The sequence below is a fragment of the Podarcis raffonei genome, chromosome 2 (genome assembly GCF_027172205.1).
Source record: "Podarcis raffonei isolate rPodRaf1 chromosome 2, rPodRaf1.pri, whole genome shotgun sequence".
Classification (NCBI taxonomy): Eukaryota; Metazoa; Chordata; class Lepidosauria; order Squamata; family Lacertidae; genus Podarcis; species Podarcis raffonei.
In genome coordinates this window covers 44,858,557-44,882,862 of record NC_070603.1, presented here as the reverse complement: position 1 = coordinate 44,882,862, position 24,306 = coordinate 44,858,557, and the positions used below count along the sequence as shown (strand labels likewise).

Sequence of the window (24,306 nt, the reverse complement as noted above, 5' to 3'; positions counted from 1 at the left end):
TTTGCATGCTGCAACAACTCCCAAGATTGAAATCCTGGCTCTGCCAGACTGGGCTGGGAAAGACCTCTCTGTCTGAAGCCCTAGAAAGATGGTATGTTAAAAGAAACAAAACTGCCTGTTTCGCCCTCTTATTGTGTACAGTGGTACCTCAGGTTAAGAACTGAATTCGTTCTGGAGGTCCGTTCTTAACCTGAAACTGTTCTTCACCTGAAGCACCACTTTAGCTAATGGGGCCTCCTGCTGCTGCCGCACCCCAGAGCATGATTTCTGTTCTTATCCTGAAGCAAAGTTCTTATCCTGAAGCACTATTTCTGGGTTAGTGGAGTCTGTAACCTGAAGCGTATGTAACCCGAGGTACCACTGTACTTCGATGCTAGACTGGGGTCTAAAAGCAGAATGTTGCAGCGTGTTTTTAAGTGGTTTATTGAAAAGGTAATGATTGCACTTACGGTAGCCCAAGTACTCCACCAACTCCACACCCTCCCCTGAAAATGATCCAAGTTTCTTTGGTGCGCAGGTGTGGAGGAAAAGGGAGTCTAAAGGCATTTTACAGTGATCCCTTATTCACCAAAATCATTGCAGAAGTTCACAGAAGCTGATTCTACTGCCTTTTAGCAGCCTAAAAGAATCCTCTCTCCACGAGAATGTCTTTGCTTGGAGAGAAATCATTTCATCTCCATTGAAAAGGCCCTGTCAAGAGCTCCAGTGTCCTGCCCTTGCTTGACACAACTCCATTTGGACGGAGTAAGAGGTGGAACATTAATCCCTCTGCTCAGATCTCTCTGCCAGGCCTTGTTTTGTGCTGAATACGAGCCAGGAATGTCCGGATCTCCATGGGTTGCAGTGCAATGTGTGTTGGGTCCAGCCTGCTTCTGGACTGCTGTTTTGCTGCTCCTGTGGATAGGAGGAGTTTAGGAAAGACAATATTGGAACCTCAGTCCCTTGTCGATAAGACGCTTTTGGAAAGAAACAATAGGACTAAATTGTGCATCTGATGAAGTAGACAAGCAATGGCACAAGTACCTTTGGTCGACTAATTAATGCAATTGGTCTTAGCTTACATACATGATCCTGTGGCTTCAAGTCCCTTGCATCAGGGAGTCAATAGCTAGCATTTAGTGGAAAGCCTGTGAGTTAAATGCAGATGATTACCAGCTAACTGGCAAGGGTAGTCAATCTTATAACAGGGAAGGACAGATCCCTGCAACAGTGCTGGTGGAAAAAAGGGCATACACCTTCTGCCTCACCTAGTAGCTTCATATCTTCATGTAGGCTACAGCAGGAATAACTAATAGGAATCTAATAAGAAAGGCCATAGGTCACTGGGAGAGCATCTGCTTTGCCCCAGGTTCAACACCTCCAGGTAAAACTAGTAAAGGTTGCTGCTTGGAGCTTTGGAGGGCTGCTGCTAGGCAGTGTAGACCAGGGGTTGGCAAGGTTTACCTTGCCTGGGCCCGGTTCACTCCAGCGGAGATCCTTCCATGGGCATGGCCCCCGCGATTTCTGGTTCTGCGAAAGCAAGTCCCCGTGCTGCACTGGTTTAGCGCAGCACGCGGGGATTCGCCGAGCGGGCGGCTCGGTTCAGGGGCAGCTCATGGGCTGGTTAAACGACCGCCATGGGCCACTTGTGGCCCATGGGCCTTAGGTTGCCGACCCCTGATGTAGACAGTAATGAGGCAGATGAGCCTCTGGTCAGACTTCATATTAGGCAGCTTCCTATGGGATTTCAAGTGTCAGTGGAAGGGGGAAAGAAACAGGACTGAGCCCCTCTGCCTTGGGGAGACTGTTCTGAAAGGCTCTTTGCCTCTTATTCACACACCAAGAATCAGAATCTGACAACATTAGAAGCAACCACTGCACAGTAAGTTTGGTCTAAACTGTTTCAGTGATGCATGGTTATCTATATGAGACACTCAGGGAATTCTGGGATCTTATGCAGCTTTGGGGGACAGTTATATAATTAGGTAAAGGACCCCTGGACGGTTAAGTCCAGTCAAAGACGACTATAGTGTTGCAATGCTCATCTCACTTCAGGCTGAGGGAGCCAGCGTTTGTCCACAGACAGCTTTCCGGGTCATGTGGCCAGCATGACTAAACCGCTTCTGGTGCAACGGAACACTGTGACAGAAGCCAGAGCGCATGGAAATGCCATTTACCTTCTAACCACAGTGGTACCTATTTATCTACTTGCACTGGTGTGCTTTTGAACTGCTAGGTTGGCAGAAGTTGTGACAGAGCAACAGGAGCTCACTCCGTTGCACGGATTCAAACTGCCGACCTTCCGATCAGCAAGCCCAAGAGGCGCCGTGGTTTAGACCACAGCACCACCCACTCTGTGCGCTCTGGGTTCCATCATGGTGTTCTGTTGCACCAGAAGTGGTTTAGTCATGCTGGCCACATGACCCTATAGTCGCTTTTGGACTTAACTGTCCAGGGGTCCTGCTGCTTAGGACACAAGGATCAAAGCAGTTTAGTGTTGTAAGCACAGACATAGCCAATTATTATAGTTGGTGTGAAGGATTACCTCAGAGGAAGATGGGTTCTGTGCTACTGTAGTTTAGAGTAGTGAGCCACCATGGTCGCATGCATTGTAGACCCACTGAAGTCTATGGATTTGACTTAAGTAACTTGGTTTCAGTGGATCTAGCAGAGGGTATTGCCCAGTGATTTGTGGGATTTTTGGTCACCGCTGGCCATCTTCCTCTTATAGCAACAGATATGGCCCATCAAGTCTGTCACAGTAGCCACATTGAGTTGAAGATTTACCTTCAGCTGGCTGCCAGATTAGCCTGTTCACGTCTTCCAACTTCTGGTTAGCAGCCAAGTTCATCTCTTGCACACTGATGATATTGAAAGATGAGAACAAGTTCTAGGGTGTGGAGATAAAAGCCATACAGGATATGGTGACAACTCAAAGAGATTCCATATCATGCTGTTAGTTGAAGTTATAGCTCAGTGCTAAACTCCTTAAACAGCCAATAAATTCACTAGAGTGCCTCCAGTAAGTCACTCATTGTGTGCTAGCTTCCTTCCCTCATCTGCAAGACAAGAGAAATAAATGCTGGCATGCCTCATAGGCTTTCTTGTAAAGGGATGTGAAGAATATTACAGAAGAGACCTACCAGCAAGTTAACAACAGCAGGCATGGAGCCATTGACGCTCTCCCCCCTTTCAAACTGGTGCTCCAGACGGATGAGAACGGAGTCGGGCTCCCATTGGGCCAGCGTAAGCAAGTGGACATTTGAAGGGAGAGCCTGGTGCAGAGCAGAGAACTGGGATTGGGGAAGGAGAGAGTCAATCAGACAAGCATCGTAATATGACACTACCCAATTAGAACAGAGCTGAGATTCACTAGCTTTTACTTTACTGATCAGCCATTTCAAAGCAATAAAGTAAGAAAAAAGTGAGACAAATACGTTGTGAAAGTCAGTAAAAGGGGCTCAAGAATAAGAAACACATTCTAAGAATACAACATCTGTGTCCCCACCTGCCAATGAATTGTTCTTTTTGGATCACATCATTTCCTAAGAAAGTTTTGTGGACTAGTGGGTGGGATGTGATTTATACAAAGAAATGTGTTGCCCAAGATATTCTGGGCCCAGACTTGTAGAGCAATATGAGAATCTGCCTTGTTTGGAGAGTCATGGGTTATCTAGCCTAGTACCATAATAAAAATAATAATACATTATTTATACCCCGCCCATCTGGCTGGGTTTCCCCAGCCACTCTGGGCGGCTTCCAACAAAGTATTAAAATATAGTAGTCTGTTAAACATTACAAGTTTCCCTAAAGAGGGCTGCCTTCAGAAGTCTTCTAAAAGTCTGGTAGTTGTTCTTCTCTTTGACATCTGGTGGGAGGGCGTTCCACAGGGTGGGCGCCACTACGGAGAAGGCCCTCTGCCTGGTTCCCTGTAACTTGGCTTCTCGCAGTGAGGGAACCGCCAGAAGGCCCTTGGCGCTAGAATGATGGGGGTGGAGACGCTCCTTCAGGTATACTGGACCGAGGCCATTTAGGGCTTTAAAGGTGAGCATCAACACATTGACTTTGAATGAGAGCACCTTTCCAAAGGTTGGGGCAGAGACCACTCCCAGCTCTGCCCTCTTTAGCCAGAGGTGGCACCATTTTGCATGCCAAGCATGAGCTCGCCCACAGAGCTGCATATGCCAGGCCTTGAGTGCGTGCAACTGGCAGCCACAGCCAACTGACTACATTGCTTTCCCAACCGTTCCCTCACCTCCTTCACGTTGTCCTGGCCAGGCTGGTATGGAGGCCCCTCGCCAGGGGCCAACACCAGCTGTGGTGCCATGAACTCCTGCTGGGCCCACAGGCGGTGCTGCTCAGCTGACGACTCTGCTGTGTCCAAGAGGATGAGGTGGCGACCCCGCACCACCAGCCCATGGTGGAAGTCGCCAGGTTCCAGCAGTGGCTCCCCTACGCCCCGGCTATCGTCATGCAGCAGCCGTCGATGTACCTGAAGACCACGAAGGAGGAAAGGGGGAGAGGGGATGCAAGTTGGGAGAAGTACTGTAGGTCGGGCTGGTTTGCTTGCCTTGCAGCTGACAGGGCCTGGTGCTACAAAGTGGGCTTGCCACTCTAGGATGCTGAAGAACCAGCAATTCCTTCACTGGAGTCACCAGTATAAGCTTTGGCCTTGCTATTATTTAAGGCAGGGGGGGGCAACATCAGGGTCAGGGGCTGAATGTAGGGCTCCCCCACCCTCAGGTCTCTCCACCTCAGGCCCTATTCTTCCCTGCCCCTGCTTTGCAGCCCGAGTGTGTTTGCCTGGCTGGACTGCATCTGACAAGGCCTCCTTCCTGTCTGGATACAGGATGCAGAGGTATAACAAGCCAACTGCACAAAGGTAGCATTTGTATTTGTTACTCCACCCACTTTGGCCTCTGGCCCCGCCCACCACTGGCATGGAGACTTCAAAAGCTTGCCCAGAAAGAAATGTGAAAGTTGCACATCTTCAGTGACTCCCGACTGGGTAGCTCTCTGCTTTCTCTGGATGCCCCCAGTCACCCGGCCTATGAGGGCCTCTCTACTTGACCGTGGTTCCTTCTCTTCCTGAGCCTGACACTGAGGCAGTTTGCCCTTCTTGCTACTTGGAAGTCCTGCTGCGCTCACCATGAGCTCAAGAGAGCCGTCAAAGACGCTGCTGCCTCCCTGCGAGCGGTCCGTCAGCACCGTCAGCTGCACCTTCTGGTCCTGGAGCGATTCAAAGAGAAAGCAAGGACAGAGCTGCATGCGTGTGTACACTAAGAAAGCCTCCTGCCACACTGCTCGCTAGGTGCTACAGGAGGGCAGGGCAGGTGTGCCCTTTCTCTCAGCCCCCCTTCCCACCACACTTGAACACAACCCACAGCCCCCCTCCCTTCACCTTTGCCCCAAACCTTCACTGGAAACAGAGGAGCACCTGTCCCTACATTTCCCACAATTACGCTGTGCAGGTTGATAGATCTGCAGGTGGGCCCGTCACAGTGCGCAAGGGGTGATATTACCTTGATGTAGATACGGCTGTTGACAGGGTAGTAGTTGCCGGCCACAGGCTCTGTCTGGCTCAGGTTCCACGTGGCCCTGTAGTTGCGCCTGCACCAGGGTGAGCAGAAAGAGAAGAGAAAGGGGAATATCAACCTCCTGCCTTTCCTCAGCCAGTTAGGAACCCAGACACACCCAGTCAGATATTGTGAATGAGGAGGGAAAAACAAAACATGGAAGGGTAGAGGCAGAGCAAAATGGACCCCAAGGTGCTGGCAGCAGCAACTACATTAAGACACTTCTTCCTAAGTGCATGTCTATTGTCTTAGAATTTCTTATAATAAGCATGTATTATCCTCCCCATTACACATCTATTGGGAGATGGGGGAGAGGAAGAGTCAAGATGGAGAAAGAGCAGCTTGCACCCTGCGCTCTTAGCATCCTCTGCTCCTGCCCAGGCTATGGAGGGACAGCCCCAAGACACAAATGCTTCACTTTGCCTGCTGCTCCCGCCAGTACCTTCTCTCTAGGATCTCACGCCCGTTGGAGTCTGTGTAGAAGCGGCCAGCAGTCTGCAGGTCTGTTTCAAAGCGGCTGATGATCTCCTTGCCAAGTCCGTCTCTGTGGGACAACCCGGAGTTCAGAGATGTACTCTGAAGACAAGGGGAAGGTCCCACCCCTGCCCCCAGCTTCCAAACACTCACTGGATAGGGATGGGCCCCACCGTCCATTCCAGCTCAACATACGGCTGCCCAGCGTAGAGTCGCACCACCTGGGAGCACCAGGCAGAGAAGTTCTGGTACAGCTCCTCCACCACTTGGGTCTGCCAGATAAGAGACACATGCAGCTTTTGTTTTTAATTTGCCTGGTATCAATATGCAGCCCCTTCTATCGATAAAAAGCGGCACAGATGGGGTTGAGGAGACTGTGTGCGCACAAGGGGGCAGGAGGGAGGAAGTTGGCTTTTGGGCATACAAAAGTAGTAGCCAAAGTAGTCCAGGGCACTCTATTGCCACACATGCATGAGAAACCTTAGGCCTGAAATGGCATAGGCATGAGCTATAAGCCAGGAGGCTAACACGCAGCTTCCCCCTTCCCCACACAAATCCCTGCCAATGATAAACTTATTTTAAATAATGTAGACTAGCTGATGGGAAAAGTCCTCTGGGTATCAGCCTTGAGAACAGCAGATCTTGCCTTCCCCACTTTGGCCCCTGGTGGGCTGTCCAAGGGTCAATGTGGCCCTTGGCCTGGAAATGGTTAGCCACACCTGCTGTACATATTAGATGCTTCTGGGGTCTGGCAGCAGAATCCACCTTCCCCAATCACCAGCAGAAATCCAAGGAAGAACAAAGCGCATTTTCACTACCAAGCCCTGGCAACTGCAGTTTGGCCACCACAGAAATTAAAATGGAACCAGTATTTGTTGCAGAATAATTACACAAAAAAATTTCTGGCTGTGGATGGTAAAACATGAAGATTCAAAAGCAACATACATGACAAAACATCCATGAAAACGGGGCTGGGAGCTGTGACAGCTTCCAATCTCTTCCTCATTCTCTCCTATATCGCCATAACTTTCTCATCTCCTGTGCTCCAGGCTGCAACTTCAATTCTCCTCTGTCACAGTGAAACACTGAGCATTCAGTGGCAAGGCAACACTATTCCTGCAGCCCAAACTATGCAAAAAAGCCACACAAGACATTCAGCATGCTCTGGTTGTTGGATTCACTGTTAATGAATGTGGGATTTAGGGTACAGACCACTTAAGAGAGCCAGCTTGGATGTGGCCACCATCCTTCTAACAATGGATCCTAAGCTCTTCAGGCCCGTGGTCACTGGGTCAGTTCCCTGGACAGGCTAGGCTTATGATCGTCCCTCAGCCAGTATTTGTACCGTCTTCTGCTGGTTTTTCCTACCTTCACATGGTGCACCTGGGCTCCCTTGGCAATGGGGAAGGTCTGAGAGGTGTCTGGGCGGAAGATGTAGGCCCCAGAGGCCTGGGAATTCTCTTCATTCCCAGCGCTGGCATTGTACCTGAAGAAGTCAGCCAATGGACAGAACCGGTGATGCAGCTATAACAAGTTCCCCACCAACTGCTGCCAATAATTCAAGCAGGAAAGTATAAAGACAGCCAGTCCATCTTTAATATCCACCTTCCACAGATGCGAGAGTCCAGCTTGCAGCCAGGAAGTCCAGGCAGAGAGCTCCCCTCCACACTGCTTCCCAAAGCTGCTCCCTTTCAAAGCAGAAGACAACTCACCAGAAAAAGTTCTGAGACACTGGCAAGGAGATGTTCTTATCCAGGTTCTGAATCTCCTTCAGGAGTCCTGTTTTGGGGTCAACCAGAACTCGTAGATGCTGGGAAAGGAGGAGGAGGAGGAGGAGGAGGAGGGAACGAAAAAAGGAAAAAAATTGCTGTAGGAGATGCAGTCTGGAAAAGATTCTTAGTCTGGATGGCAGGAAGTGCATGAAAAGATGTGATGTCGTTCCAGGGAAGTCTGCTTTCAAGGAACAGATCCCTACAAAAGTTTTAAAGTAGGAAAAAGTATATCATGTGGTCATCTCATTCTACCCAAGTCGTAAACAAGGGAGCTGCCTCTGATGGATTTCTTTTCAGTACTTTTCTCAAATGTCTCCAAGGAAGATGACTTCTCAAGAAAGCTTGTTTTGTTCCTGAACTGGTTTTAGTTCATAGATTTGGGTTATACTTCTTTCTGCAGATTGAACTCATAGTTTGTCCCCGATTTCAGGGGTCTGGTAACACTTTTGTAAAGAATAGTCTAAAGTTTACACCAAAATGGACATTTGGGAATGGAGAACTGAAAATCCAGATATTGGGTAGTATTCAACCAAGTTTTGCTCAGGATAGACTGACCCACTGAAGTTAATTAACCTAACTTAGTCACATCCATGAATTACAATGGGCCAACTCTTAGCTGAATACCACTTACTGTTGGTAGGAATCAGGTGTGGGAATCTCTGCTTTCTCTGTTGCTCAAAGTTATAATATAATGTTCCTTGAGAAAAAGAAATTGCCCTTTGCAAGTTTTCTAAGAAAGGCTTGTGCCTCATGGGAAATGAGCATGCAAGACCAGGCCAGGAAGACCAAAGCAGACCAAAACCAAATGTCAGGGTGAGATTGGTGAATACCTCATTCTGGATTGACCAAGAAAGCTGGTCTGCTCCAGGTTGGTGGGGCAACCTCTTCAGCAGTCTGGATCGCGCTGGCTCCTTGCCGGGCAGCCTAGAGACCGAGTAAGTGGTGTAGCCCAGCGGTGGGGCAGATGCCTGGAACACCAACTCATTGACAGCATCGCCCCGATCATGCCGAACAGCACGGGTGAAATTCGATACGGGAATGACCTGGAAAGGAAGTTTGCACAGTTCTTCATTCCACACAGCAGAGCACCTGGAAGGGATTCTCTTCTCTTGAAGAACTCAGGGGAGTTTGGTGTTGTGATAATCCATACAACATGGGACATCAGTTTCATGGCCATTGAGTAGAGAAGCACTAAGATAGTGGACAAGCACTGATGCATTTTTGCAGCAGGGGGAGGATTGAGAAGTTGGCAAGAGCTTTGGCTGACGTTGGCCATCCCAACAAATGTTTCATTACTGGGCAGCCCCAGTGAGGAAAACAGTGCCAATTTCAATTCTATCTACCCCTCAAGCATCCCCAGCTATAGGGGAAACAGGGGCTGTTTGCTTCCTACCTCATTCAGAACAGCCTGGCCACTAGGATCTAAAACGGAGTAATGGCTTCCATTCACTGGCAGCCGGACGTTCCATCCCACAGGGCGGGCCAGAGGGTTATAGACGATCACCATGAACTGCAAGGGCAGAGAGCAACATATTAGGGAAGGAATAAATGACTGCCAAGAGGAGCCCAGCCGACTGAGACAGTGCTGGAAGGTCCCCCCGAATGCCAAGGCACAACCCTTGATGCTTGGAGGTAAAGAGGGAAGTTACAGATTTCAAGTGTCCACTGGGATAAGGGACTAGACAGAAATGATGGTCCCTTACAGTAGAGGCAACTTCAGTCAGCAGGCAGACACTGATGTTAAGATAGGTGCAATAGATGAAGTTCTCTTTGCTTCCAATGATACTGGTGAGGGCATTGCTGACCACAACCTGCAAGGCCAGAGAAAATGGTAGCTATAGGTTAACCACTCTCGTCACCTGTGCAAAGGTGCAGAAACATAACAAAGAGATCTCCCGGGAACGTCAAAGTCCTGAAAACAGAGCAACTTCACACATTTATATATTTGTACACACCCTTCCACCCAAAAGAAGTCCAGGGCAGTGAAGAGAACATCGCACAAGCAATGTAAATAAATACAGGTCTAGGAAAGGCATCAGCAAACATCTTGGAGGAGAGCAGAGGACTGAGGAGCCAGGGCTGCCCTCCACCTTTTCATTCAGTTACGCTCACATACATCTACATGTGAGACACATCGGGCAGCTGTTTTCTTGGTTCAGAGCACACACCTCGCAGGCATCCCAGCCGGTAGACAACTGTTTGGCGTAGTCATTGGTCACATGCTGCTTTGCTGTGCCAGTCACTGCATCATGGTGCTGGGCAACTCCCATGGCCTGACCTGCAAGAAAAAGAGGACCGTGTCACATGACACTGGGATGGCACCCCGATAGGTTGGCTCACACGTGCAGGCAGTGGCCACCCCAACTCACTGGCTCTCCAATACAGACACCACTGCCCTCTGCCTTGGCTTTTGACACCTGCAAGTGTATACTTTTACAACTCCCCTTATTTTTGTCATTGTACGTTGTTTTAAACTTGTAATACTATGCTTTAATGTTGTGAACTGCCCTGGGATCTTAGGCTGAAAGCCGGATAATTATGAATAATCATCACATTCTCCAAGTTAATTCAGAATTTAGACCAGATCCTGGCTGAGACCCTCCAATAGCCACCATGGGAGCGACTGCTGTTTCCTGGCTCTTACTGTAATATCAGGATGAACCCACCCCGCCGAAACCCTCACGAGTTCACCTACGCAGCACAGAACTGCTGGCATTGCCATAAGGCCCCGCATTTGCTTGTGCGCCAGCCAACACTTCGAGCTGGTTGCAGACCTGCAAAAGTAAAGAAACAGCATCAGAGGCATGAGAAATGCTCATCTATCGGGTATGTCCTGAGCCTAAGGAGTCAGTGATGGCAGCGGGACCAGGACCCAGGAGTTCTGGTTCTTTGCCTCTCCCCTCCATATCTTGTGGGAGGAAAATACTCCTTTTTTTGTATTCTACCCCCCCCCCCCCCGCAATTGAGCACTGACCTGCAGGAAGTTATTGCTGAGCCGCTCGTAGCGTTTCAAAGCCGGGCGGCTGGTGAAGTAGCCTGTCCAGAACTGGTGAGGACCGTCAGCATATGGGAAGAAGTCGTCGTATTTCACAGTCCTGCCCAACACAGATTTCATTTCAGCCAAGATCTACACCTGTGTATGGCATATCACCCTCCCCTGCACCTCAAGTGGAGCCTGTGAGCCCAGGATGTGAAGACATGGAGAGAGGCAGCCCAGGGCCAAATCCATCTTCTGCCAGGGATTCACTGACTGACTGTGTGCCTATCAGCCCCTGTATTCCATCTTATAATATGGAAGTAGCTAACCTTTACAAGGCTAGACAAGTAAAACACTAAATGCTTTTGATGATTAATATTAATAATAATCCCACTTTACTATGTACCCAAAGTACATGATGAAGGTTACTGGCATGGAATGAGCTCATTCAGCAATTCAGATTGCATATAAAATCAATGGGCGGGATTCAAGTAATGAGTTCCAGCCCTGCAAGAACTTCCACTAGCTCAATGGGGCTTCTCCCCCGCCCCCTCAGCCCTGAAAATTGGCTCAGAGGAGGGTGGAGGTTAGGAGAATCCCCAGAACAGCACACTGAGGGAGAAGGGAGCAGATGGCTCCATCAGGGAAGCAGAAATGCTTGTGCCGTCTGAGCAATAATAATAATAATAAATTTTATTTATATCCCGCCCTCCCCAGCCGAAGCCGGGCTCAGAGCGGCTAACATCAAATGTATAACACATTAACATAAAATCAGACAATCAATTAAAATTAAAATCTGTTTCGGACTACAGTGACCCTCTCCCCTTTTGTTGAAGGCTGTGCTCTCTGTGAGCATTTGTGATCTCTTTAGATCTTCAGCCTGGTGAGCCAGGAGACTCCTTCAAGTCATCAAGCTGCTTGGGGAACAAGAAGTAAGGCCTTAACCCAACAGAACACACAAAAAGGATGGAAGCAGACGGCAGGGATGCAGGTGTGGCGGCCAGATGAACCCTCCCAGTTCAACAGTGGGAAACAGGCACTAAAGGGGTTTGGGCCTAGAAAGAATCTATAGAAAAGAACACTATTATTTGGGGGGGGTGCCTCTGGCAGCTACATGCTGCGTCCTATCAAACAGCCCTCATGCAGTTGAAACCCACCCTCTCTTGCTAGCATTCAGCAGCCATCTCGCAGGGGTAGAATTAAGCACCTGCTTGGGGAAGAGGAGGCGGCAGCCAGCCCCTAAGGAAATGCTCCTGCTGCAAACACGGGCAGCCCAGCCAGCCAGACCCAGCCCTCTCACCATGATATGTTGGCCTTATTGAGCTCCCACAGGTAGCAGCTTGGGGTGGAGTAGAGGACATTGACGTGGCTCCCGTTCAATTGCTGCAAGAGAGAAGCGAGGGAAATTAACAGGCAAGCACTCACTGAGGAAAGGAAGGGCAGCGCGGACATGTATCGGCTATGCAGCAAAGACAGGGCATGACGCCAGCTCTCTGGCGAGCACTGCCAGAATATGACACGTGAATAATAATAATAATAATAATAATAATAATAATAATAATAATATTTTTTTATTTATACCCCGCCCTCCCCAGCCAAGGTCGGGCTCAGAGCCTTAATGAATGAGGAAAGAGGTTCATTCTCAGTTCCAAAGCTGACTGGCGGAAGGAGGAGAGAGGGTTTCCCTCACTGTTTTTCACTGAAGTTCAGCCTAGACAAGGCTGAGGTTGTGTCAATGTGACATTTGACTACTGCGGTAATTTATGTTTAACCTGTTCACTGTGTGTGTAGAGGCTGCTTTTCCTCTAAGGTAGGAATGGGGATTTCTAGCTCCCGCCATCCATATGCTGCCTGGAGCTGATGGGAGCTGAAATCCAACTGCACCGGGAAGGCCACAGGTTCCCTGGCAAAAGGACCAGGTCCAAAGCTTGACCCACCTTTGTCACCAGAGGCACAGGGGCTATTGCCAGATGCAACCACCTGGCTTGAGAAACATATGCCCTGCTGGCCTCCTGCTCAGATTATAGGGATGCGGGTGACGCTGTGGTGTAAACCACTGAGCCTCTTGCGCTTGCCGATCAGAAGGTTGGCGGTTCAAATCCGCACAATGGGGTGAGCTCCTGCCTACGTAGCAGTTCGAAAGCACGCCAGTCAAGTAGATAAATAGGTACCGCTGTGGCAAGAAGGTAAATGGCATTTCTGTGCACTCTGGTTTCTGTCACGGTGTTCCATTGTGCCAGAAGCGGTTTAGTCATGCTGGCCACATGACCTGGAAAGCTGTCTGTGGACAAAGCCAGCTCCCTCGGCCTGAAAGTGAGATGAGCGCCGCAACCCCATAGTCGCCTTTGACTTGACTTAACCATCTAGGGGTCTTTTACCTTTACCTTTGGATTACGGAATGTGCTGTCCTATACTGAGGTCAAGGGGTGGGTATGCCTTTGAAAACAGTCTGGAAGCTTAGCACAGAATATGACTCCACAAATATAAACCGGGAATACCTTTGCATTGACGTGCTTGATGAGCTTGTCCATGTTCTTGTACCAGAGGAGGGCATTCTCGTACTGGAAGTCGGATCCCATTGTCATGACAATGTGGTTGGTGCGATAGTGTTTTGCCTAAAGGAAGGAATGCTGAGAGTTGGCCTGTCTCCTGACTCCACAACAGCCTTGCTGCAGCATTTGTGTAATGCTTCCAAGAGCTCAAAGCACCATGGATAAGCGAAGCAACCATGCAGAATCAGCAAAGCCAACAGCTAAAATAAGAGAACTTAATAAGGACTGTGTTTTATGGATGGATGGAAGCCTTTTTCGAACTATTTAAAGAAATGTAACAGGATGAATCCATGAGCAGGATTTGAACTATGAGCAACAGAAATAATTAGAGATTTTTGTATTGTGGTTATGATATAAAAGAATGAATACAGGATACAGCAACAGAATAGAATTTAAAAAAACACCTACAAAAAATGGGATGAGAAGCGGATAAAAGAAAAAAAAAAGTTATGTATTAGAATTTTATAAGAAATTTGTGGAAATTTAATAAATATATATATATATTTAAAGAGTTTGAAGTACCGTGTGCATTTATATTGCTGCAATCCTTAAAACAACCCTGTAGAGAAAGTATTATTATTCCTCCACCACCGCAGATGGAGAGGCTGAGGCTAAGAGAGAGTGGATTGAACTAAGGCCACCTAGTTGAAGAGGCAAGATTCAGACTGCAGACTTCTCAGTTTGTACTTCAGTCTCTGTGCCATTATGCTACTCCAGCTCTCAGCTGCTCAGTGTGGGGAAAGGCTGTGGCTCAGTGGAAGAGCATCTGCTTTGCATTCAGAAGGTCCCAGGTTCAATCCCCGGCAGGGATAGAAACCCAGATAGGGTTTTCTGAAATCCTGGAGAGCCACCGCTTGTCAGGGCAGACAGTGCTGAGCTAGATGGATCAATGGTCTGATCCTGTGCACTAGTGAGACACCATCTTCAGAAATGACCCACAGGTTGCCTTACGTCAGGTGGGGAGTGCTTTTTTGACCTAGGGGGCATAAGGCCCTGTTGCCAATCCTCTGAAAGTGCCTCTGATAAGTGGGCTAAAAAGAGTGGGTGGGACCAGAGTTGGCAATGGGAGCTGCCCTAAAAAACACATACCACACACACACACACACACACACACACACACACACAAACCCTGCAGTCTTTGTCTTTACACACACACACACACACACACACACACACACACACAGTGTCTCAGCTGAGGGATGGGATATCTGCATCCCCTTTATGACACTGGGATAGACTGGGAGGATTAAACTTCTCCACCTACCAAGTACTGTGCTGGAGATGGAAGTTACATGGAAATGGAAATGTATAATATGCCTGTACTACACTGTGAAGCATGGCTGGGAATTTCCATGAAGCTGAAGAATTGCCTAACAGGTTAATCATTAAGTGGGGCTGTATCTTTGTAGCTCAGTCACAAGACAGTTTAGCTCACAGTCATAAGAAAAGGGTTGTATTACATGTCTATGGCATATGCTAATCTGTGGGAATCCATCTTGGATGGAGTGCCCTCTTTGTTCTTAGCTACTGAAGAGAATGGATGTGTGAATCTCTCGTCTCCAGCAAATAGTCCAAGGCTAATGCAGGCTGCAAAGGAGAAGAGAAGGAGCTTCGATTTTAGATCAGGATGCAAGATATTTGTAATGTAAGTTATCATGCTTTAGGGCTAGGACCAGAATAAGGAATATGCAACTATCTGAATGTAACTTCATTTTTAAAAGTTGTTTAGAGTGAAGTTCGGTAAGTAAAGCCTATGAACCATATTTTTCCTGTATTATTTCAATACAGGAATCAGTTTGTATTCATCCAGTGGCTTCCATATGTGCAATAGTTACACCACCCTCACTTTGTGCACTTCCCAACCCTTCCTCCTCCCCACCCTCATGGTGGCACTGCCATAAAATTAAGTCAGGGGCTGGCAGGCTACTTGGGAAGGCTTAATGGGTCAAGTCAGGCCTGTGGTTGTCTCCTGTCGTCTTAGATCTTTGCTGTTAGCAAACTAATTCCCTTTCTCCTCCCCTGACTGAGGACAGAACTGCAAACCCTTGGTCCCCTTTGCTCTAACCTGAGCTGCCGCCGTCCCCAGGAAATATGCCACAATACTCTCCACGTTGTTCTCATCGCTGTCGTCGTCGACAATGGGGTTGTCTGAGCAGATCTGATCCCAGCAAAGAGACATGGGAGGGTTGTAGCCATTTGGCAGGACACCTGCCAAGAAAGAGTTGGGAGAAATGGGAGCTTTCTGACCAGAATGTTCTTGGTAAACGAGAAAGGCAGGGTGAATCCTACAAGGCCACATTCAACAAAAGAGGAAGCCGAGAGCCATCATGGGGAAGACCCACCCAGAGAGAGAGAGAGAGAGAGAGAGAGAGAGAGAGAGAGAGAGGACTGAATAGAACAAGGGGAGCATTACCAAGAGGTACTGGGATAAATGCATTTACTGAGGAATCGGAATTGTGAATTGTGAAAAGAGACAGTTAATACAGAAACAGAGAGACATGGCATCAATTGCTGAGACATAGTCAAGACCGATATTACTGAGAGAGGCTGGATAAGAGGATCCTTAAGAAGACTCCTGTCTCTGTGGTTATTTGATTAGTCTTACATTTGCATTGCTTGGGGAAACAACTTTGCTGCCCAGGAGGCAGTAAGCTGCTTTGTTGGTGGGTTGGCCAGGGCAGGGATCCCCAACTTTTGGGGGCTCATGGTGTATTTTGGAAATCTATGAAACTGCTGTCAGCACCACAAAATACCCAATTCACATAGGATACTCATACTAATACCTCCTCACCCCAGCTTTTAAAGTACCTGTACACCCCCCCAAAAATACAAAGCCAAAACATGAAACCAGGTTACACTCCCCCAAAACAGCCAAGCTATACTCACCCAAACAATCTACCACCAAACCAACCCTGCCCCAGTTATTTAAAATAACCTGGGAGGGGCAGGGGAGCTTGGCAGGCACCAAGAGTGGTGTCTTAGGGTGATATGGTGCCCATGAGCACCACATTGGGGACCACCAAATCAGAATAAGAGACGTCTGACAAGTCAGCCTTGCTCACCAGTGAAGAGATCAGCAGCAGGGGGAGGCAGGCTTCCGCTTCCACGCCACAGCTGCTCCATCTCCCGCAAGGCCTCGCGCTGGGCCTTGTCCTGGTAGTCAATGCGGCCCACAAAGAAACCATCATAGCCCATCTTGAGGGAAGGAGAAGAGAGAGTGGGTGAGCCCTCAGCGACTGGAAGAGGAGACACAGAGTACAATCCTGTAGCTGTTGTGTGCAATAGGAATATCCTGGGAACAGAGGCTGACCTGCGCAAACAGTGAGGCCTGCTCCCGACTGTGCCCAAAAGGATCAATGTGCCAGGCCACACGAGGCCGGCCGCATTCGCCAAAAGTTTCTTTCAGGAAATGGAGGCCAAGGCTCATCTGATCGATGACTGGGTTGTAGTGTACGGCTGCTTCATCGTTCATGCACCACCCGCCATTCACAAATTCCAGGCGCCCTACCAAGGAGTGGAGAAAAAAAGAGAGAGGCCATCAGGACAAGACTTGTGCTGCCTTCCATTGTTGCTCTGAAGGAGAGCAAGAGGTGTTTAGGCAGGTAAGCGGAGATGTGACAGCCAGCCCCAGCAGGTGTGAAAAAGCAACTGGCAGCCTCTGCCACAAACAGCATCTGGGTAGTGTTCTTAGAACCTGGGTCCCAGACTACAACTCCTATCACTCCAGGCAGCTTAGTTAATGGTCAGGCATGATGGGAATTGTAGTCCAATAGGCCAGGTTGCCCGGTCACAGCCCAGAATATCCTCTTGTCTCTTTATTGCCCCCAATAAGCAAAGGAGGCTCCCCTCTCATGGCTTTTGCTACCCTACTCCCTCCAACCTCAGCCTACTGGAGAAAGCAGGGCCCTGCTTTCGCCCCACAGCAGATGGGAGAGGGAGTGAGCGGAACAGCAGAGCAGGAGAAGCCATATCTGCATGCTTTTGCACAGATGTGGGGCAGAGAGAGCGCTCTCTCTGGGTTATGCCAAGTGAAAGCAGTGCCACTCACTTCATTTCCTCAGTTGCAGCAAGACTTTTGAGCTGCTCTGCTGCCTTGGCAACCCATACATTTGTGTATTTTTTTTCTTGTTAACCTCTCTGAGATGTTTCACAAATGGAACAAATAAAACAGTAACTAGTTGGCTCCCTGGTTGCCACTCTCCCTCAGGAAAGCTCCCCCATCCCCAGAGGCAAAGAGCTCCCTGTTTTCCTTATGTGCACAGAGAAGCCAGGTGGGAAACGGAGACAGGGGCCCCACTCTGCCTGTCACACTTACCCTCCGCAACAAGCTGCCGCACGGCCTGGCGCATGGCTTCAGTCTGCAGTCCCCACCAGCGGGCAAAGAAGACCACTTCCACGTAGATGAAACGCTTGCTGGGGTCAGCCAGTAGCTGCGGGATGACGGAGTCCAAGATGTACTGCACCCCAGCATGCTGGATGTCGTTGCGGACTGCAAGGCAACGGACAAGGGATGGGGAGAAGGTGAGGAGGAATCAGATAGCTCATGCCTGGACCAAAAATTCTCCAGGTACTGGCTAGATGGAAGAAAGTCCCCCCCAGAAGAAGACAACCAAGAGCAGAATCTCATATTTAAATAAATTAGGAGATAATCCGGGCCTCTGTTTTGTTTGTTTTAATTTTATGTTTGTGGTATGTTATTTTTTGTTATATTTATGTAACTCTGCATTTAATGGTTGTGTTTGTTTATTTTATTTATGTACCGTACGTCCCTGTAGAGAACTTCACATTATGTGGCACCATACAAATATCCTGTCATTCCTCAGTCAAACAGCTGTCACAACTAATATCTGCAATTGTGGCACTGTTCTGGCCTTGAAAGGAAACATGCAAAATCCACCCACCAACCTGCAGCTTTCAGAACAGGATGTTGACGTAGAAAGCACTAAGGCTTCTCTCCCAGTGGGTTCTTCTCAGAGGCAGTGGGAAACAACATATGGACTTCTTGTTCAAAAGAGAAGCTGGACAATTCCATACTTGAACAGCAATTTACAGCTCAGACCCAGCAGGTCTAACACAAAATGAAGTGCATGACATGTAGGCCAAGAAGCCCCCGATTTAAAAATTTACCTCAGCTATGAACTATGGTTAAGAGAAAGTACCTTGGTTTAAGAACAGCCCTGTTCATGAACTATTCGGTTTACGAACTCCACAAAACCGGAAGTAGTGTCCTGGTTTGCAAACTTTACCTCGGTCTAAGAACGGAATCCGAACAGTGGAAGGGCACCGGCGGAGGGAGGCTTCATTAGGGAAAGCGCGCCTCAGTTTAAGAACAGTTTCAGTTTAAGAACGGACTTCCGGAACGGATTAAGTTAGTAAACTGAGGTACCACTGTATCTCTTTACCTCAACCCTCATTTCTAACATGGAGTGAATAACATGTGTGCACCTTAGAGAACTGTTGCAAAGGTTACTGAGCTTTAAACAAGTTCTGAATGCATTTTTCACACCTTGTGAAAATATATCTAAACTGCCTTTTACGGCATATATAAACACTAAGGATTGTTGCAATTGTGTGTTGGAAATGAGGTACAAGGTTTTGCTCCACTAGGGCATCATTCCCCCAACACGGTCCAGTCAGTCAAAAGGCGAGGCAGCCCAGCCCTGTGGACTGATCCCCCGTTTCAAGGAGGGAAAGTAATCCAAACATGTCCACACTGGTCTACTATGCCTACAGCCAACGTTTCATAGACTCAACACTAAACTCAGAGAAGGGCTCTTGCTTAACCTAAAGTACAGATCCTAGAAACTTACAGCCTTTTGCCAGGCCTTGCTGTGAGACTGCTTACAAGCTTACTTCACAGTTTCAACTCACCTCCAAAGAAATACTGATCCACAGTCTTCAGCCAGCCCACATCATCATGTGTGTGGGGGATAAGGTGAACATTGAGCATGTCGGGCTTTGTCACTGGGCAGGACTAAAAGGAGAGGGAGAGAGAGAGAGAGAGAGAGAGAGAGAGAGAGAGAGAGAGAGAGAGCGCATTTCTGAGCCAGGAGAGACAATATATACACAAGGAAACATCTCAAAATCTGCCACAGGAAAGCCACAGTCATCTAAACAGGTAGTATAACTGTGAAGGAGGCAGAAACAATTCCTGCTAGCTACAAGATAGGGAAGCGCTACTGGCTAATACTATTGGTAACTAAACATTTTGCATACAGTATCAGTGGTACAGTAATTTTTCTACTGAAATATAAACCCTTTGCTTACAATAGCTGGGATCCAGAATTCCTTGCTGCTTGTAGAGAAGCACAATTCAGAAGATTTCAGAACAGCAGATAATGAGGTCTACAATGTTCTAGCACTGATTTTATTTATTAAAAAAAAATCTAACTCACATTTTAGCACAAGGCTTGAAGGCAGCTAACAATAAAATATACAACCAATTGATAAAAAAGAGAAACGCTTCGCAAAAAACACAATAGAAGCACTTAAAGTAACACAGCAGAAATCAAAGGTTATTCATGAAAATTAAAGGCAGAATAAATATATATTATCTATTGAAAGCTTGAGATGAGACAACCCTGATACCTAAAATGTTTAGGGTTGTACCCAGTGTAGAGCTAAGTATAATGTTCTGTCAGAGCTAAGATTTTTCCCTGTGTGGTAGAATGTTTTTCGCCTTGCATGCTCCATAAATCTGCCCCAGTTTCTCCCACTCTCCAGAGCAGATCTGGGGAAACTCCATTGCACCAGCACTAATCTTTGCACTAACACAACTCTCTTCCATGTAAAATGCGGAGCTCTGGTTGGAGGGTCAAAAGATACTGCTCAAAGCAAGGGTAGAAACCACAAAGTGAGGACATTCAGATTAACAGTTAGAATGTTTCTGCTGTGCTGCACTGGCAAACAGAAACAGTTTACCGCTTTCAGGTGTTATAGGTCTCACAGGTTGCCTGGATTTCATTACTCCAAGAGTAGACCTTGCTCCCCGTGAGCAATCTGACCCTGGCATTTGATCTCAGTTTATTGTGCCTTGCCTATGTGAAGCTGACCATTTGTGCTGCCAGTGTGGAGATGTGCATAGGCACAGAATTTACGAACAGAGGAGAATCAGGAGTGCAAAGATAAGTATTTGACCTTCAGTGAAGCCATTTCCCAGAACCTGAGGGACAGGAAGGAGATTTTACCTTGACTTAAGTTTGCTCAGTATTCAGACTGAGAGTTGCCCAGGGAACAACATTAAGTAGATAGGGAAGTCAGGTAGCAAATCAAACATGAAGGACATAGCTAATTGGGAAATAACAAACACTGAATCAGCTTTCCAGAGCGCTCAGCCTTGAATCCCTAATCCGCCCACGCTCTCAACCCATCTCAAAAACATCAGTGTTTACAGAATAAGAATCATCAGCTCTCTGGGAGATTAGCAGTTGTGGAAAGGCAGAATGGATTAGCAGATTCCATCCAAACAACCTTGGGGACAGCAGTGGAAAGCTGAAGGTGGTTCTCAGTCACAATGTCTACGGAATTAACCAACACTGAATATGATTGTGGCTACTAGCCTACATAGCTTTAAAATAAATCAAGGGGCAGCAAACATGGTGTCCTCCAGAAGGTGTTGAACTCCCAACTTCCATCAGTGCCAGTCAGTGCCAGTGGGAACTGTAGCCCAACAGCATCTGCAAAGCACAATGTCAGCTACACCTAAATTAGCTCAATAAAATTATGCTCAGATGCATCAGAATACTGGATATTCAGGAATGACCATCAAAAGTATATAGGTAGTTAATATCAGGAACAGATAGACCTTGGTGTGGTCTAAGTGGGGCAAATCTTGTGTTCTTAGTCTTCAGCCCTGCACCAAAACTAAAACCTGAACTGTGTGGGCAGTCTCAGATGCAAAAACAGTCTCTTCTGTAGCTTAAACTTCCCAATTTGGCCACACCTCCCACCCCCATTTCCTTTGTGCATCTGACAATTTTCTCGTGACTACAACCCACCCCCTTTCTCAGGTTCCTCCTTTAGAGTATTCTGGCCTCAGCAACTATCTCTTACCATCCACTCTGTGCCTAATTTACAGTGACACTCTCTTGCTCCTTTCAGCTCATCCTTATAGGGAGTGCAGCTGTAGGATCTAAATAGTTATACAGTAGTTAACAGTTATTTCAGACGAATTAAGAAGAATGACAAAGCTATACGCATAGTCTTGAGTCCCCCATCAGTATGCTTCCTTTCTCGAAGGGTTTTCTTTACAGAATCCTCCAGGCTTCCTCTTTTCAGTTAAGTAATGGCCTAGCCGTATTCATAGCAGGTCACCTTGCTAATTTTGCTCAGTTTTCCTGCCCAATGGATTACAAAAAGGACCCTGGGTTTAAATAAATCCCTACTGCTGCACTCCTGCAGAATACCATATAAAATTCTTTAGTGATTCTTCACGATCTTTTTCTTGAGCAGCCTAAACGGGGGATCCTCTCCGTTTCCTCACACCGCACGACCTCCCTTTTCATTTAGACCTCACGAATCCCACTCTCTCCATATAGGCACCTCCTAGACCGCCGCGCCTCTCAACCTTCCGCACAACCTTCTCCATTCTCTGGCGCCAGAATCCAGAATTTAGTGGGACCCCCTAGCTTTACCCATAACACCCGTGCAGACGTAGACCGCCTTACCTGGTAGCCGCATGTCGCCGCAGCTGCCGCCACCAGCGCTGCCCCCATCAAGAACCCCAAACCCGAGCGGAGCCCCATAGCTGAAGCTCCTGCAGCAGTTGCCAGAGAGGCGGTCATGTGACCGGCAACTCACATGACAACTAGAGAGGGGTTCCGGGCAAGCCACGCCTTCCGTTGGTGGGGGGAAAACGAAAGCGATTGGTGGGCGGCTCTGCTGTGAAATTCATTCAATTAACTTTGCGCGAGGCTGACGGAGCCCTTGCTGGCTGGCTGGGAAGAGTGGGCGGTGACTATTAATTGAGCGCCTGTTTTGTCGAGTGCAGGAAGCAGGAAACGTAAAACTGCAAAGCTTGCTGCTTTTCCTCTAGGTCTCATCATTGCCAAGGGAGAGAGGCCAACCCATTTGTTCTCTGGCACAGAGTCGTCCCCTTTGGTCCCTTAATGACCTTAGGGGGCCTGGCTATTCCAAGAATTAGAAGGGGGCTTCAAGCATTAGAAGGGTCTCCATCTGCAGCCTTCTCCTCCACCCAAACTCATAACAATATCTACATCTTTTAAATTGAACCTGCCAATGCAAATGTAAGCCCCGCCTCATGTTATTAGTGTCTCTGTACTGCAGTGAATTGCTTTGTGGTTGAGAAAGTGTGGCTTGCATTAGCCCTGCAGAGAAACTCAGTACTGCCGTAGTAATATTGCTGGGTGTGTGCTGTTGTTGTGAGACAGTAGTGTATGACAAACCTTCAGTGTAGTCCAGTGTTGTTATTCAGTCTCTTGGTATAGTGGGGTTTTGGGGAGAAATGGAATGTGGTTGGAAGGCTCTTTTGTGGATTATATGGGAAGGGAATGATAAATTGCTTTCCCACCCATCAGGAGGAAATAGGGATATTCTTTGGGATGGGTTTTTGCTGCTAGATGTTAAAAGACTCAAATCGTCCTTCCCATAAAAAAGTGGGGGAAAGCCCAAGTTCATGTTAAACATTTTTAATATTTTTACTTTGGTATCCTCAGTTTCCCAGGCAACCTAAGTGCATCTAACAAGATACAGGTTCCATCCAAGTTGTTTACAGCGTCACAAGCGCATACATCTCTATCCAATGCATGACTATGCAGAAGTAAGTCATGCTGAGTTTAATGAGATATATTCCCATAGGATTGCAGCCACAGTGTTTGCATCTGTACCACTTCTAAGACGTCACTCTCTCTTGTTTTAAGTAGGTAATGGATGTAGGATTTAAGAGGTGTCTTTTTGGCTAGGCCTGACAGTTTCTTTTTTGTTTGTCATCCAAACATCTGATGATGCTTACAACAAGTATTCTGGGGACAGCCAGCACACCACTTTAGCTCTTTGGAAGTGTGAACTTGCACATCCATACTGCTAGCATCTTTTTCTGCTGAGTTACCAAGTAACAGAGCTTTGTCTCCGCTACCAGCTTGGCCATTATTTTCTGGGTAGCTTCATAGAATCTGTCAGCATGTGACAGCAGCCACATCCCAGGAAATGGCTTTGATTGACTGGCTAAACCAGGTGAGGGAAGCCAATGGGTTTCAAACCTTCAGTGAGTTAGGGACTTCCCCCGCATGCGAAGACAGGCTCTGGCAGATCAAGCGGATGAAATCAACAGCGGGTCCAGGAGTCCAGAAGGCAGTTACTGCACATGCTGTAGAAGGAAATGAGGGGGGAGGGGCTTATGTACCTGTGAAGATAGCCCATCTAGGAGAAGGAAAACTCTGGTCCTAAACCTCTGATAACTTGTCGCTATACTCATTCATGATAAAGGCTGCCTTGTGGGACATCTTTGGGAGAAGAAATGGCTAAGGAGTAAATCCTACACAAATCCGTGGAGTCCCTAAGACGGTTGGATGGTGCCTTGTACATCTCCTTTCAGCAACTCCTGCAGCCAAGCTCACCCCAAATGTATTTCTCTGGTTTCTTTCAGACCACATCAGTGAGGCTGAGAATGAGGTCTTGTTGTCTGGCTGGCCCAGGACCTCCATACGCACAGCCCAGGCTTGCACCAAAGAGGTCACTTCAGTGCTGGTCATTCAGCAGAAACAACGCAGGAGGCAGCAGTTACCAGTCTCTGCAGACTTCACCCCTGGAGGCACATTCCATTGTGTCTCAAGACAGATGGATGCCAAACACAACCTGCATTGGTAGAGAGGGCAGTGATTTCTGTTGACTCACCATGTGGCAACTGATGCTGAAACTTACCTTTTCAATGACAGAACTGCACTTGTGAATGCAGAAACAGGCTCCCAGACTGAACAGTTTCCCCAGGTGCTTGAATAGTAATGGGGTGACTGATGAGG

The 24,306-nt window shown here is 47.8% G+C and overlaps 1 protein-coding gene across 1 annotated transcript; it reads right to left on the bottom strand.

The window, feature by feature from the left end:
* Window positions 1–407: 407 nt before the first annotated feature.
* On the bottom strand, window positions 408–22,128 carry MAN2B1 (mannosidase alpha class 2B member 1). Its single transcript, XM_053376397.1, has 24 exons — window positions 21,997–22,128; window positions 19,202–19,304; window positions 17,646–17,819; window positions 16,641–16,834; window positions 16,393–16,525; window positions 15,396–15,538; window positions 13,277–13,393; window positions 12,079–12,161; window positions 10,776–10,896; window positions 10,497–10,575; window positions 9,970–10,079; window positions 9,505–9,612; window positions 9,195–9,311; window positions 8,632–8,844; window positions 7,742–7,839; window positions 7,398–7,515; window positions 6,183–6,301; window positions 5,998–6,099; window positions 5,502–5,589; window positions 5,128–5,208; window positions 4,235–4,471; window positions 3,123–3,272; window positions 2,767–2,869; window positions 408–894 (listed from the first exon to the last, which is right to left on the bottom strand). The coding sequence occupies exons 1-24, from the start codon at window positions 22,111–22,113 to the stop codon at window positions 773–775; spliced, it is 3,030 nt and encodes a 1,009-aa protein (XP_053232372.1). The 5' UTR covers window positions 22,114–22,128; the 3' UTR covers window positions 408–772.
* Window positions 22,129–24,306: the final 2,178 nt, after the last annotated feature.